The 16,186-nt window shown below is 54.7% G+C and overlaps 1 protein-coding gene across 2 annotated transcripts in view; it reads left to right on the top strand.

The window, feature by feature from the left end:
* Positions 1-16,186, top strand: part of LMX1A (LIM homeobox transcription factor 1 alpha) — a 43,290-nt gene that overhangs the window by 24,606 nt on the left and 2,498 nt on the right. For both annotated transcript variants that reach the window (XM_068416856.1, XM_068416855.1), the window contains one exon: positions 12,379-12,611. In XM_068416856.1, the coding sequence (XP_068272957.1) occupies positions 12,379-12,611 (233 nt within the window). The remainder of the gene's footprint in view (positions 1-12,378; positions 12,612-16,186) is intronic.

Genomic DNA, 16,186 nt, shown 5'->3' with positions numbered 1-16,186 from the left:
CACGTTTTGGGGGAAAAAGCATTTCTCCCGTATGCTTGGGCCAGTCCTGGGCTGCACTGGGCAATCCGCCTTCCCTAGGCTGCAAGGGACATCGAGGGGGCTGCGGGGGATATCGAGGGGGCTGTGGACCGTCTCTGCCCTCTGGGGTTTGCAGCATCATTTTGAGGCTGAGCGCTGAATAAAGAGGCTTTTCTCAGGCTGGGTGTCCCCATCAGCCTGGGAGTCCTCTCGGGGACGGCCTGGCCACTAGCCATGCCCAGCATCTCTCTTGCGCTATGGCAGCGGGGAAGTCCATGTCCCAGCCCCGACAGGCTGCGGATGGGGACTCCCGCCTCGGTGGCTAATCCAGCAGCCCCCGCCGCCCCCCCTGCGCCTTTGCCTTGGGCTGTGACTTTTGACATGGGCAGGACACATTTAACAGTGTGCTCCGAATGCTTCGCCAGTGGTGACCTGTCCAGTCCTGAGCTGTGGGGTTGTGTCACAGCTCCTGCAGGTGTGACACCAGAGCTGGCATCACTGTCCCAGTTGGCACTGGGGACCCCCGTCCCAGTGGCAGCCGGGGCAGATAAGAGCCACCAAAGGCTGGTGCTGCTGTCCACATGCAGGGTGAAGGATCCCCACCATGACTTGCGCCGCTGTGCCATTCAGTGATCTCATTTGTTCTTTTAAAAGTTACTCAGACTGCGTCGGAGCAAAGCACAGCGAGCTCTTAGCGCTGGCTGGTTTTTCCACCGAGGCGTCTTTCCGTTCTCCCTGTGGCAGTGAGGATTTTGACAAAGCCTCCCAAGGAACCCACAAATAAAACTCAGAGCAATGAAATCCGTGTGAAAAAGCGTGACGTGGTGCTTGGGTTGGACGTGCCCGTTGCTTTTGGTGAGACAGCTCACAAAAGCCCAGCACCACACAGGCAAACCCTAAAGACATTTTGGGGGAAAAAATTACTTTTTTTTTTTTTTAATTTAAAGGGTGTGATTGTGCAAGAAGGTGTCATCGTGGTCCTTTGCTTTGTGGCCAGGCGCCACATTGCGTACTCCTTTACCGTCAGGGTCTAGTCCGTTCCTTAAAAAAAAGGCATCTGCCAGCTTTTCAGGAGAGCAAATGTTGCCAGGGCAGGCAGGAGGAGCGTGCCCGTTCCCTGCTGCCCAAAGCTGCTTCCTTATCACACACCAGGCAAAAGAGCAGAGCTGGAAGGGACTCCCCAACACCCGAGCAGCAGGAAGGGAGTGTCTTACCCAGTGCCCACCCCAATGAGCTGACGTGTTTCGTGTTTCAGTGAACGAAATGAGGCTTCTACTGGGGATGGGTGGATTTGGGGGTTAATGGATCTACCTACTACCTGGACACATTTGTTATTGCTGTTGGTGGTGTTTGTAGTCTCCATTGGTTGCTGTCATTAGGTTCCAGAGTGAACAATGGGTACAGGGGCAGTTTAACACTTGTCTGGGGTGTGAGGGGACACCCCAGCTTTAAGTTAATACCCTTCAAAGACGTCACCTTCTAGCTGGAAGGATTAGCAACATCATTTTTGCTGTTGCCTTCCAGAGGGTCCTGCTGGGGGTTTGCAGAGCCATTGCTGCTCTGTGGGCTCCCATCCCTCTGGCTCTGTCCACCGATGCGTGTTTTGGGGCCAGGAGATCCTTCTCCTGGCTGAAGGCTTTGAGCCATCTTCCGCGAGGGGTTCGCAGCTAATTGGTACAATCAATATTTGTTTTGCAAATGCAATTGGAAGGAAAGAGGGATTGAGAGCGCCAGAAATTCAATTGACCTGTAAAAACAGATACTGTGTAAAGGGAATCCTTTCCCTGCCAAGCAAATATTTAGAAAGGAGAAGCAATAAAATGAATAAGCAACAAAGTAATATCCTGCCTTGCTGGCTGCCCGAGGCTGCTGGGAAGGGCTGCTGCCCCCAACGCTGTGATAACCCTGAGCAGACGAGCGGCAGGAACCTGTTTCCTAGAGAAAGCGTGTTTGCTTTTACCGGCTAATCCATCAAAAGCTCATCCTGGCGCCTCGGCAGCGCTGGGACCTGTCTCAGGTAGCCTGGCAAGCAGGACACTGGCCCCGCATCCCTGCAACGGCGTCCATGGCACAAGCCCGGCAGTGGCACAGGGGACAGGGCTGTTCCTGCCCCCTTGTCTCCCCTTGTAGGGGTCCCTGCTCTTTGCTTCTGAATCCCTGCACAGCCTCCTCAGGCGCCCCGGTGATGGGAGCGCACTGGGGAGGTCTGCTAGGGACGTGGGTGCTGAGGGGTGCGTGGGGCAAAGGGGTTCATGCCTGGAAGGAAATTCCAGCACACCTTGGTGGGGAAATCAAATGGTTAAGGAAAAAAAAAGAGAGAGATATTTTTTCAGATCAAAGAGCTCCAGAAAAATATTTTTGGGTAGGGAGTGGTGAGATGGGGTCCAGCCAGGGCTTTTGCCAAGCGTGAGCAGAGTGCTGGGCTCCCTCTTTTCCCGGTTGCTCAGCATCCCTGTGTACAGCCCTTCGGTACCCAAGTGCCTTGAACCAGAGAGGTCCCCGTGGGCTCACGACTGAGTTGAAAAAACTCTGTGGAAACAAAGATTTTTCAGAAAAAAAAACATATAATGCATGTACATACGAGTGTGTGTGTGTATATATATATATATATATATATATATATATATATATAAAATAGAGCAAGTAGAAGAAAGGGAAATGATTTTATGGGAAAACTCTCGACCAGCTCCAGCGCTGAGCACTTTTAGGCCAGTTTGGAGCTTTCTGAGCATCTTCCCCCTGTGATGGATGCTGACCCCGCTAACTGATGTCAGGGTCTGAAACTGCTTCTTGTTTACTGGCATCAGTTAGAGCCTTTTCTGAGGGTGTTCGTGGCTACTGAAGCCATCTTGAAATGCAGTCACTACACAGAAATCAACAAGAGGTTTGGATTCACATTGGTGTAAAATTGAATTTTCAAGAGAACATTGGCTAAAAACGTAGACTTTCCTCCCAAACCTCCCCAGACTGAAGAAGAAAAAGCTCTAAGGAAGAAAGTGAATGTTAAACACTCGATAATCCCATTTTCCTGAGCTTTTACCCCTATTTATTATGAGACTGAGCTCCTCCAGGATGCTCAGCACCTCTGGGGAGCTGATGCTCCGACCCACGACAGGCAGAGCAGCTCTGTTTCTCCACGCGTGAGATGTCATTTGGGAGCCGGTCGCTTGCCGGGATCACAGTCGGTGAGCTGCCCATGGCTGGGCTGCCTCTGCCGACACGTCCCCGGGCCACCGATGGCATGACAAAACCCCCACGCACTGTCATCTGTGGTCGCTGCCCTGCCCCGGGTGCCGCTGAGGTTGCAAAACCCACCCCAAGCGTTTGTTTCTCCCGAAACCCCAGCCCGAGAGCACACGCTGCAACATGAGCTCAGCGGAGGACGGGGAGGGGAGAAAGATGGCTTAAATTTAATGTCTTTTTAGATGACTATTTCCATTCATTCCAGAGCATATTCCTTTGGCATTTCCAGCGCGCTTGTTTAGCCGAGGAGTTAACAAACTTCAGGGAAACACATGTTATAGTGCTCTCTAGTGCACAGAGCTATGAATGAAGGATGCCTCTTCTGAGAGATCTCGATGTGCAGCGCAGCTTTCGCTCCGGAGCAGCCTCTTAACCACAACAGCTGCTTCCCATTGTGGAAATGCTATTAAAAAAAAAAAAAAAAACAAACCAAAAACCCGTCCCAACAACTTGACAACACATGCAGATGATATTTATGCAAACCCCCTCCATGAGGATGGGCTGGGGCACATGGAAATAAAAGATAAGGCAAGAAATAACGCAGCCGGGATACTGATATCTCCCTCACCGGCAGTGCCCGGTGTGCTCCCGCGGATCTGTGTTTGCTGAGCCGGGCTGAAGCAGCTGGTCTCTATGTCCGACTTAGTTTACTTTTATACAGTCGAGCGATTTTTATAGCTGCCGGAGCGCCGGGAAGCTCGGCAGGATATTGGTCACCTTCTAATGAGAGTTTGCCGCGTTGGCACGAGCGCCCTGTGAATTTTAAATGCCTGGGAAGCAGCAGCTCCCGTGGCCTCATCCCTGGATGCCCAGAGAGCCTTTGGGGGGAACCTGGGTTTTCTGTTTAATAAAGGAAAAGGCAAGCCTTGATTGTAGCCTAGGAGACTCGAGAGCAGCCGGGAGCCCCAGTGTCGGGGCTGGACCCAATCCACGTCCACCTCCCCTGCCCTCGATGGTGATGCTCTGGGAAAGCCCCCCAAAAGCCAAGGGAGCCCGTGCTGCCCTGGGCGGTTGGGGATTTGGGGTTATCCTAAGTGTGAGGTCAGACCTGTGGGACCAGGCTGGGGTTGGACCTGGTGCCCTGGATTTGCCTGGTCTCTTTTTGAACCTGTTGTTACAAGGTGGCTGTAAATGTTTGGCATCACTAGAGGTGCCCAGCCCTTCCTGTGCTGGGAGCGGGGCTGGCTTGGACAGGTTGCTTAGGGCTGGGGCCAGTCCAGTGCTGGCCATCCCTGAGGAAGGAGATTTCACAGCTTCCTCACTTGATCTGAATGCTCTTTCTTTTCCTTTCTTTCGGTTTTTTTTTTGTAACCCTCCTTTTGAAATTCGGAATGGAAAATAGAAAGGTTTTAATTTGGGCATTTGTTTCTATTTCCATTTTCTATCACAGGAGGTTTACAAAAGGTTCAGAGGCAAATATAATGATTTGCAAGAGGGGGTACCCTAAGCTGGAACAGAATGAGAATTGTTCCTTCCCCCACGGTGGTACAGCAGGTTGAAAAACCAGTGGGTGTGTAAAATCCCCAAGGGGGTAGGAAAACCAGCCCGCGGGATTTTTTAGCCAGGATTTCTATTTCTTGGAAAGGAAAAAAAAAAAACCAACAAAAAAGATTTCAAGATCATCACATTTTATCCGCAAAATGAAAGACACAAACAGCACTTCCTTCTCTCTCGGTTATTCCTGCCCCGCTTACAAAGCCAAATCGGGGTGGTGGCGGCGATGGCACATCCTCTTGCTCCTGGTGACTTTACTTTTCCATCATTTGCCTCCCCATTAATCTCAGGGCAAACAAAGGCTCTGAAGAGACAAGCTGAAAAGCTCCTGGGGGTACGTTTAAATCAGTCCTTTCTAATAATGTCTGTCGACCTCTCCGTGGAAGCCCTGCTCCCCAAGGAAAGGACACGGAGCCGCGGCAGCGTGCTGAAATATGGTGGGGTGTAATTAATTCTGACCTCTGGCTCCCGCTCACTCACTCTCAATATTAAATTTGACTAGTGATATTGTGGTTTTTCAATTATCCTTGTTTTCTTGGGGGCACGGGTGGAGGGGGGGTCGCTGCTCGAAATTCAGCTTGGTGGGAGATGCATCGGCTCGGGATGCAGGACTGTGGTGTCGCAGGCGGGATGGGATCGATCCTTGGGTTGTCTCCGTTGGGATGGCGTTTGGGCTTGGACACAGTGTTGTGTGTGCCTCTCCCCCTCCTCCCTGTGTCCCTCCTGCCTCCAAAACCAGATGCTGGATTGGTGCTGTGATGGGGCCAGCTCCCTGCCCAATGCTACATGTTGTTATGGAGGGGCAGGGGTGCAAAAAGAAGCAGCCTTTAGGGAAACGGGGAGGAAAATCAGCATTTTGGTCTTGTTCTTCTGGCCTTGCCCAGGAGGTTGGTTTCTGGCTGCTCCTGAAGTCAGTAGAGGATTTTTATCAGACTCCCCAAGGGCCTGGAGGGGATCCAGAGCCATCAGCTCCTATAGGGCCTTCTTGGTGGAAGTCCTATTAGTATGTCCTGGGTCCGAAATGGAGCAACTTAAAGCAGCCTTAGAAGCCGTGCACGTGCTTGACGCTTTGGTGTAGAGAAGGCTTGAGGGTTGCTAGTGTATTTTGGCAGCGGCTGGTTGCTTGGCAGGCTTGGTTTGCCTGTTTGTTTAACCCTATTGTTCTAGCAGTGCCCCTGCGTGTCCCGGCATGGTCTCTGGAGGGTCCGGGGGGTGTGAAGTGACCACTTAGGGACCTTGTCCAGGAGGCAGGGATGAAGGTACCCTCTCCTGGGAAGGCTGGGATGGTTCATGTGTAGCAGAAGGAAGGTTAAACAGCCCAGTGCCAACCCCCTCCTCCTCTGCTGCCCCCCTTTGCCACCACCTCCCCAGCACTCCCGAGCCACCCATGTCCTCTACCATGGCACCAGGCACTGGGAGGGGACATGGGAGCCGCTTAGGTGCCAGTGAGCATCAGGGCAGGAGCTCATTTAGGGATGCTCCTGCAGGACGCCCATGCATGGACCCCCCAACTTAACCCGTCCAAAGCTTCCAGAGTCCCTTTACGGGGCTGTCCCCCTCCTCTGTGCCCCGGCTGTCCCCAGCGTCAGCTCTGCATGTGAAAGCAAGCTGTGCTTGTGGGTGTCCACCGCTGTGATGGGCTCTCCGAGGCCAGGAGGTGTCCAGGGCTGGGATGCACGGCAGAGCGGGATGCTGTGTGGGGTGGGACCACCGGGTTTGGGCACTGAGAGAGCTGGGATAGGTGAAAGACGGTGAAGAGCAGGACTCTCAGGCTTCACCTCCCTTCCTGGCTTTCTGTGGGCTCTCGGAGAGCACAGCCACCAGCCAACTACTCAGGGGTGGATTTGCAAGAGGCCAAGAGCTCACTTTTTGGACTCTCCATCCCCAGTTGCCAGCAGCGACTCGGCTGGACCCCGGGGACAGCTCGCACCTCAGGGCCACGGAGGCGAGCTCGCATCACCCCCGGGATGAAATAAGCCCATTTCAGCCCGGTTGCCATGTCCCCTCAAAGCATCAGAAGACACTTTCAGGCAGCAGGAATAAGAAGGGCTAGAGCCAGGGGGGGAGGGAGGAGAAGGGAAATTAAAAAAAAAAAAAAAGAAAATGCCACTTGCTGCAAAGCGAGCGAATTCTCCAATAAACCCAAATCTGCTGAGAATACATTTTACAAACATGCAGCGAAGTTGGCCGCTTTTGTTTGGGCGTTTGTTAAGCATTAACTAAAGAATGCCATGGTCCTGCCTGCTCGGTGTGAAACCTAATTCTCCCCCTTTCTGGAGCCATGGCATGGAGTGCTCAATTTTTTTCTCTCTGTAGGACTGCAGCCTTCTGCTACTCCAGCCAAAAAACACTCATATTTTAGCAAGCTTAGCCCTGGCCCCGTTGCCAGGCAGTAAAGCGAACACTTGTCCGCCTCGGGGGGAGGGAGCCGGGAGCCGGGGAAGGGTCAGGAGAACAGCCCCGGGGAAAACATCCCTCCTCTGTCCCACCAGGGAGCTCTCAGAGGGCTTGGGGTGCGTGGGGAGGGATGGCGAGGGTGGCTGTGGGTGCTTTCCTCCGTCAGCCTGGGAGCTCGGAGACCTGGGGTGGGTCTGGAGGTCCCCAGGGATCGCTGGTGCTGGGTTGCCCTCCGAAACGCTCTCCCCATCCCTAGGACGTGCCAACCTGCTCTCTGCAGCGCTGAGGTGGACTCAGCCCTTTCCTAGGTGCTCCCACGGCCTCGGCACCCCTTCTGCCGGGGCCAAGGGTCCACGTGGTCCCCCCACGGCTGCGGCCGGGGGATGCCCTCGCAGGCAGCATGCACAGCGGGTGCATCCATGACCCTTCCTTCCCGGCAGCGGTCCGTGTCCCACGAGGGCTGGAGAGGGGGACGGGGTGATGGGAACCCGGCGGCAGCAGGATAGCGACCTGTTCCCAAGCCGTGGGTGCAGGGTTGACAGCGACTGGCATTTTCCCAGTGCCAGCCTGTCGAGGGCCTGGTGCTGCTGTCCCCGCTTCCGATGAGTGACAGTGAGTGAGGAGATGACCCGGTGCCAAGACAACTCAATCCAGCATCCTCGCTCCCCGCGGCTCGCTGCCTGCGCCCGCCGCCAGCCTCCTCCTGTGCCCCTCGTGCCGTGCGTGGCCATCAGCTCGTCCCCATGCCAAGGTCACAGCTCAGAGGGGGGGCACGGCTTTGCTCTCCAGAGAGCCGTCGGTGGGGGATGGCTGTGAGCGTGGCCGGGCTGGAGATCCCTGCACCTCTGATGGGTCGGTCAGGGTCTGCTCAGCCTCCAGGCTCCTTCTGGGCCATGGTGAGAGCAGGAGATGAGTTGGTCAGATCTCTGCTGGAAAACCCAGCATCCCTGAGGATGCTGCGGGCAGCCCTGGCAGGGAGGCGAGCAGGGCAGCTGCCTGCACCCCTCTTAGGGACCGGTGCCAACCGTGCCCGCCCCAGCCCTCGGCCAGGAGCCTGCGGGGCTTTTTAGGGCCCTTCTCATCACACCCCTGGGCCGGGCTGGCGCGGCCGGGAGGGAAGCATCCCTCCGCCCGGCAGAGCCGCCTCGCCTCGCCCGCCGCCCGAACCGAGCCTCCGCAGGGTGTTTGAGGTCTGTCCGTCAGTATTTAATATCGGCGTCCCCCCACCCGCCGCCCCATCCCGGGGAGGCTCCGGAGGGCCGCGTTGGTATGCGGCGCACGCAGGCAGACAGCAGTCGGGGAGCGCCCGTCAATCACGGCCGCTTTCAGCCTGTCACCTCAAAATGAAGGGAGAAAGAGGGGCTGGCGGCTCTGGTGGGAAACCGGGGCTGCCCGTGCTGCTCCCCCTCCGTCGGTGCCCCGGGGACGGGATGCGCCGCCCCAGAGGTGGCTTCGGCCACGTGTCCAGGTTTCTAGGTTCCAGTGATGGAAACCCCAAAGCAGAGGTCTGGGGTGGCTTTCTCAAGGCAGAGGAGTTGCACAGAGATGTGGGGTTGTGTCCCAGGGGAAGGGGGGATGTCTAGTTGGCTCGGGGGTCTTTGAGCCAAAATGTTGCACTTTTAGCAATGGCAAAATATTTTGTTTCAAGATTTTCTTGAAACCCACGACCACCACCTTTCTGTTTCAAAACTGCGGGCTGTAATTTCAAAAAGGTCCTAAATTAAAAAAAAAAATATTTTAATGCAGATTAATCAATACAGGAAGAGGAAGGTTTTTAAGATCAGAAACAAAAGGTTGTGTGTTGTGATAAGAATTGCCTGCATCACCGTATTTTTGTTCCAATTCTTCCTAACTTGAGTGAGTTTTTTTTTATTTACAAATATTCACTCAGTGCTTCGTTGAGGCTTTAACTGAGCTGCCCATGGCAGGCTGGGTTTCCCCAGAGCACGGCAGTGCTGAGGCCTGTCCCTGCACTTCCCAGCTCGTACGTGGTTAAACAAACCCAAAGGCTGCCAGCCAGGGCTGGTTTAGCCTTTGAATCCCATGCTACGGAGGGAAAAAAATAATCTACTGAGAACTAAAGCTGGCAGCATCCCTAGGATGGCAGAAATGAAGGCGCTCCTGTTGCAATTTAGGGGTGGCTAATTTGTTCTTGGTTTAAAACCTGTTGAAGTCACCGGGCAGAGCCAGTCCTTCTCTTCTGTGCAGCCTCCTGTAGAGAAATGCAATCTCAAGGGCCCCTTTGCAGCTGCAGGGAGACACAAAGAGGTAGAAAAGATGGTATTTGCTTTGCAGCCTGCTGCTTGGAGCAGGGGGGAGCTAGGCACAGGACTGAAGATCCCGGAGGTGGAGGAAAACATGTCTGGATCCAGGCTGGTGCGTCTTGCTTAGGCACAAGTATTAAATTAATTGCTAGATCTGGGGCTGGAGGAAAACTTTCCTTCACCCCTTCTCAGGCTGACCAGGGGTGTTTCAGTGGGGTTATCTGTGCACCTTCTTCCTCCCCAGTCCCTGTAGCGGAGCTGGTGCTGTCCAGGGCTGGTCCAGGGCTGTGGGGATGTGGGACACCAGCAATGCCCTTTGCTCTCTCCCCATTACTACCTGTGGTAGGTTGCAGGTTTTATGCCCGTGAGCTTTTAGTGCCTACGATCTGGGTTCATTGCGGGGTTATATGGAGGTCTTTACGGTTTCATGCTGTGAAGGAGGTTTTATGGGGATTTCTCTGCATCTCACGTTGCCCAGGGATGGGGGAGTCCTGCATTGGGCAGTGAAAGATGCCCCATCCCTCCGGCATCCCTCAGCGGGACTCAGCAGTTTGGAAATTAAGTCATATATTCCGCGACCTAAGTACGCCTTTAAGTGTCTAATATTAGGCAACCATTTACCTAAATCTCACACCTTCCTGTTTTGCAACATGCTTTGGGCTTAGAAACATCCATCGCTCGGTTGGTGCTGCTGTGCCTAATTGGCAAAGGTTTATGGCTTTCTAATCAGTGCCCTGGAAATTGAGATTTTGGGCGCATTCATTCGTGAAGATTAGATAGCAGCAACGTAATAGCTTATCAGTGTTTTATTACTGAGAGCAGTTAGTAATCCCAACAGGTAGGGCTTAAACTTCATTGAAACAGGATGAGAATGTGTTACCAGATGAATACAAATCGCCTCCACTTTGACATAAAAGAGACATAATTAAAGGCAAAATGACTACAGAAATATTAACACAAGCCAGTGTTTCTCAGAGCTGGAAGAAGGAAAAATGACCCTTCAGAAGGGATGCTTCCCAGGGAATATACATCCCTCTCCTCCCAGGGCAGCCACAGGGCTGTTGGAAAGACATATATCTTAGAGAAAGACAGTTGTGTGTCACCTGGGAAATTAAGGTCGAATGCACGAAAATAGAAGTTACTAATGGCGTTATCTGGAACTATAAACCCCTTAACTTCCACCTTTTATTTGATGATTTTCCACTTTCTGTAGTGACAATAGTGTTTTATAAAAGCTTTATAACACCCCTTTCCTACTGCTTGGGAGATGCTACAATTTGCTGGATGCACCGAGGATGTGGCTGGTGTGGGGAGGACGATGCACCCCATCCCCGTGCTCGCCGCTGCCGTTTTGGGAAGACCTGGGAGCGAGCCCACGCGCTGGCACGTGGCATTTTCTGATGGTTTTGCTGCGAGGGTTTTGCACACATCTCGTCCTCTCCTTGCTGGAATGGGGCTGACTCACCACTTTTTGTTTCCTATGTTTATAACAGCCAAAAAAAGATAAAGTATTGAAAGCCCGCTGGTGGCTGCAGGGCTGCCCTTCCCCTCCCCAGCCAGCCATCCCCAGTCCCACAGGCCTCCCCCAGGGATGGCACACGGGACGGGGACCATGGAGGTGGGAGCTATCTGGGGCCGGTGGAAGGCTGGGTGCAGCATTCCCCATGCGGGTCCCTGGGGCATCCCCGGGCTGGGACACGGGTGATGCTCGGAGATAACCTCTGCAGGATGTGTGCTGACTTCTGGCTTCTCTTTCTGGGCCAAAGTCATTGAGACAGGGGAATAATAAAGTCCAGTTCCCACAGATATTTAGGACAAGGATGGGTAAGCAGTGATTTTTTTTCTTATGGGGCCCAAGCCAAAAACACAGATATCTGGGGGTGGCAAGGAGGTTCTGGTTTGGTACCTTCAGACATCTCTACTGGGGGGAAACATCCCATTCACTTAAAACATCCAGCCCAAGGTTTAGCTCCAGGCGCCTCCATGTCCTCTCAAGCCACCCCTGATGCTGCCATCTCTGCTCTGCTCACCTCAGTTTCCCCAACTGTAAATCATTGATCATGCTGCTGAGCTGCTTGGTAAGGACATTTAAAGTTGGAGAAAGAAAAGCTCTGTTTCAACCTAAAGTGTTATTGCTGTCGTTATTATTGGCTTTTAGGTATGAAGCCAGTGTGTTGAAACCTGGGAGCTGTGCAATCAGGGACGCCTCAAACACTGTCACATCAATGTCAAAGAACACGCTGAGCTTTTTCTTTTCCTTTTGCCACATCAAGTTTTCAGTCTGTCACCGGCCTTAACCCAAAACTTGCTGCTGTGGAGATTTTTATGATATATTAGACACTCCTGATGTGTTTGCAAGCAGGAACAGCGCTGTTCCAGTGACCCAGGCCAGAGGAACAGGGTGGTTTGTGGGTGACTGGCAGCACGGATGCTTTCTGCAGGTGCTTGTTGAGAGGCATGGATGAGCTCGCTGGCCCCATCACCATCTCCAGCATCTCCTTACATCTAGGCGTGAGCTGGAGGCAGGTGGACATGTAGGGTTGGCTTGATAAAACTCATGTAGATGTGGTGTGTCCCATGTCTTGTGGTGGTGTTAGCTGGACTGTTGGGTTTGATGCCTGTTTGCTTTTCACCTGGTGTGTGGGAACGTTGGGGTCTTCGTTCTTTGGCCGCTTTCATGGTAAGCGCCTGGTAACAGGTCAACCAAAAACGCTGAAGTTGACCCAAAGGCAGCACCCTCCATTGGCACAGGGCAAGCTTGCAGCACATGCCATGTCGCTGTGGGGTTGTGCCCAGCCCCTCAACACAATCAAAGCACCAACGGGGTGACACAGTGAGCTTGTGCCGATGCCCGTCTCCCCGCCACGGGTGCCCCATCCCTTGTCCCCATGGCCACACCACCCGCCGGGTGCAGTCGTGGTGCTGCCAGGCGTCCCAGCGGGATCTCCTCTTGCTCCCCCAGGCTCTTCGCGGTGAAGTGCGCCGGGTGCCTGGAGGCCATCGCTCCCAGCGAGCTGGTGATGCGTGCCCAGAAGAGCGTCTACCACCTGCGCTGCTTCTGCTGCTGCGTCTGCGAGCGGCGCCTGCAGAAGGGCGACGAGTTTGTGCTGAAGGAGGGGCAGCTCCTCTGTAAGGGCGACTACGAGAAGGAACGGGAGCTGCTGAGCTTGGTGAGCCCAGCTCTGTCGGATTCCGGTAAGGGGCCGCCCGCGCCTGGGGTCTCCCTGGCTGGTCCCGCTCCGAGCCCCCTGCGAGCGTGGTGGGGTCTGCAGGCGAGATTTGGGCTCGCTGCCCTGAACTTCTGCCCCATGATCTGAAGGGAAAAGCTCTTATAAGCACCGTTGCATCCTCCAGCCAGAATCTGTCCCACCTCAGTGGCAAGGGCGTGAGTGGGGACCTCAGCAGCGGAGGGGCTGCAGGGCTGGAGGATGCTCTGTGGACCATCCCATTGCATTAGGCTTGTTTCTGGAAGGGTTTGTGCTCCTGGCCTGTGCAGGGCACCAGCACCCATCCCAAGGGGTGTACAGCCTCCCCGGGCACAGGAGAGAGAGCTGTGTTGGCCAAAGGTGACATCTGCCACCTCCTCGCCTGGGGAAATGGAGGAGCTGCCCCTGGTATAAATACACTGTAAATGAGAGTTTTCTTCCTAAAAAAAAAGTCACAGTCCTAAGCATCCCACTGCCTGCCTTGGGCTAAACCTTCTGTGTCCCTCCCCTGTGCCTCGCCGTCCCCATCTTGGACTCTGGAAAGGCTGAGTGCCAGAAGTGAGCTGCTTCTGCCGTAGCCACCCTTTTTAATACCAAGGGGAAACTGAGGCACAGAGCTAAAACATGAGCTGGCAGCCAGGAGCCTGCAAATCCTGCATCCACAGCAGCTTCCCACGCAGTCGATGGCCGGAGCCAGGCTGCGGACCTGGCGTGGTGACACTGTGGGGACACTGCAGAGCCAAGGGGGGCTGCGGGAGAGGTGGCACCACAGCTGGAGCTGGGCAGGGGGCTGGCGTCCTGCTCCAGCCAGGGCATCACTGCCTGCTTATGTTGCCCAAAGCATCAGATCAGCATTAAAATATGTATCTACAGTCAATGCAAATCACATCTGAATGTTTCCCAGGAAGACGCCTGGGTCGCTCAACTCCTCTTAAAAAACCATCATCGGGGAAAAGCTGCTCTGTGGAGGGAAGGATTTAACTTGGAAATGCCGTGCTCTAGAAAGGGCTGCAGGCAAGCTGTGGGGAGCCTGTCTTGTCCCTGCTAGAGCAAAGCACTGGATTTAAAAAAAAAAATATAGAAATCAGCATTTTGAGCCCATTTAGGAGGGGGGTGTTAAGGTGTGAAACGGGGCAGGTCACAGATACGGCAAACCAAGGCACTCACTGCCAGACATGGGCGATGCTGCAGCTGTGAGAAGGTGTGTGGGGGGACAGGGATGGTTTTGGTGGGGATGGAGCAAAAATTGCCCAAAGCCCGCGTTTCTCTTTAATATCGTGCTCCTCTGCAGCGAGAGCCCGGCTGCTTTGCAGCACCGCCTGCGGCTGGCTCTGTCTGAGCTCTGCAACCCCACTTGCTTGAAAGAAAAAAAATCCTCCCCCGAAATAATGGTGATGATATTTAAAAAATAAGGAGTGAGGCCATGGGAGGAGGTGGCTGAAGGGAGCCGGTGAGTGATGGTCCAGCACTGGAGGAGCTGGAGAGGCAGGAAAGCAGCAGGATCTGGCACGCTGGCGCTGGCTCTTGCCTTAGCCCTGGGAAAGTCCTGAAGTGATTGAAGAATTATTAGTTTTTTCCTTCTGGGATGTGCAACCTCTTTCAGTTAAAATAGGAACCAATGAGGAGATGTCATGCAGGAAAAAAAAAAGTAAATTGGCCACAACGGTTTGGGTTTATTCCAAGTGGGGGAAAAGGGCAGTTTGGGAAAGGTTGGGGAGCTTTTCCTCCCCAGCGACTCATCGGCCCCTGGTCCAGCCCCGCTGCCAGGGGCTCCGGCCAAACCAAGAGCTTCAACGAGCAGAAACCCCCAGGGGAAATACTAATTTCAGTGGAAACTCCAGCTGAGAGCCGAGGGATGCAAAGGGCCCGTGTGGGAGTCAAAAGGGCACGGCAACCCCTTGGCTGATCAGAAACCCAACCTGAAGCCCCCGGCAGCCTCTGGCAGCCCCTGGCCTGGGGGGTCCCGGCCCTTCCCATCTCCCCACAGACCCCGTAGCTTGGCCCCACCACTATCCCTGCGGGGTTTTGGTGGCCACTGACAGTTTTTCTCGGGATGTTGCATGGCTGTGGGGACGGTGGCACAGCGGGGGCCAGCCCAGGTGCTCACCCCACGTGGATGCTCAGCGTGGCGTGGCTTTGCCCTCTCCTGCCACGTCCTCCCCGGGGATCCCACGGCCACGCTGGGGGATGCAGAGGGGTGTCCCCGCTCCCACACCAGTCCCAGATGCCCTGCACCAGCAGCGTGCGATGTGCTTGTCCAGCCTGTCCCCGTCCCCCTCCTCGCTGCTTTGAAGCCCCCTTGCCCTCCCTCCCCCCAGCCACCGCGCACCAAAGGCCACTTTATGAGAAAGGGCAGATAAAAAGCGAGCCATATGTTGTCTGTAATCTCCCAAACCCTCGCTTCAATTACTGCCTCCCCCGAGCCTCTGCCACCCAGCCTAAGTAAACAAGCCCCTCTGAAAGAGAACCCCGCTTTCCAATTAAAAGCGTCCTAACGTTTCTCCTCTCCCTAAATCCTCCGGAGCGAGGAATGTCCTGGCCCTGGCGGCGGGATGCGGGCTCGCCGGGTCGGACCGAGGGCACGCTGCACAATATCCATCGCCCCGGCCCCTTCCCAGGTGACGTCAGGGGCAGCCCCAGACGCTCATTAATTTCCCCCCCCGCTCCTCGGTGGGGAAAGGCTTGAAAGGGAGAGTTAATTAAAAGTAATACCCCGCCAAATCCGGCTTCGCTTTTCCTTCTTTCCCTTTGACACTGGGAGGGATTTGGGAGCAGGTGTTGGTGGGGAGGGCTCAGGGGGGCTGCTCTGAGCAGGTTTTCCCCCTTGGCGTGGGTTTTGAGCATCATTTGCTTGATGGAGTCCATGAGTCTCTGGCTCCCCCCAGCCAGGCTCTGCCCCTCCCAGACTGGAGGGAATTGGGATGCTCACCTCGTGTTAGGGTGCAAAGGGGTTCAGGCACGGAAACGTCTCCATTGGTTGACATTCCTCCTCCCGATATTTGTAAAAATCTCTACCCTTCCATCAAAATTAAACTCCTTCAGGTTTCAGGAAAGCAGACAGCTCGGCAGAACAGAGGCTCGGCTTGTGCTGGCACTGAGAAGAGGCAGCGGTGGCTGCTGCTCAGTCCCATGAGCCATCAGAGACTCCACACCCGGGGGTACCCAGTGCTGGGGCTCTCAGACCTACTGCATTACGAGGTCCCTCACGTTGGGACATTCGAGAAAACAGCAGTTTGTCTTTCCCGTTGCCGCTGCTGCTGTGGGCACAGCGTGGATGTGCCATGAGCGAGCGGGGAGCTCGCAGCAGCAGCAAGGCTCTGGCTCCCGGGGGCAGCACCCAGCGCCAGGCTGTTTGGGGACCGCCAGCGTGAAGATCTCTCCCTGTCCCAGCCCTGCCAGCCCTCACCCCAGGGAAGGTCTCTGTGTTGGCTGGTGAGCCCAGGAGAGACCCCAGCAGCACGGAGGGAAGAGGTAACTGGTACCCGAGAGCATCCTCGCTCCTCCACTGGGATCATCGCCTCCCCTCACCCCGGAGATCTGCTCCTGTCTTTCCCCATTCCCAAC

The sequence above is a fragment of the Nyctibius grandis genome, chromosome 21 (genome assembly GCF_013368605.1).
Source record: "Nyctibius grandis isolate bNycGra1 chromosome 21, bNycGra1.pri, whole genome shotgun sequence".
Taxonomy (NCBI): Eukaryota; Metazoa; Chordata; class Aves; order Nyctibiiformes; family Nyctibiidae; genus Nyctibius; species Nyctibius grandis.
The sequence above is the reverse complement of the archived record's forward strand: the minus strand, read 5'-3'. Positions and strand labels throughout refer to the sequence as shown.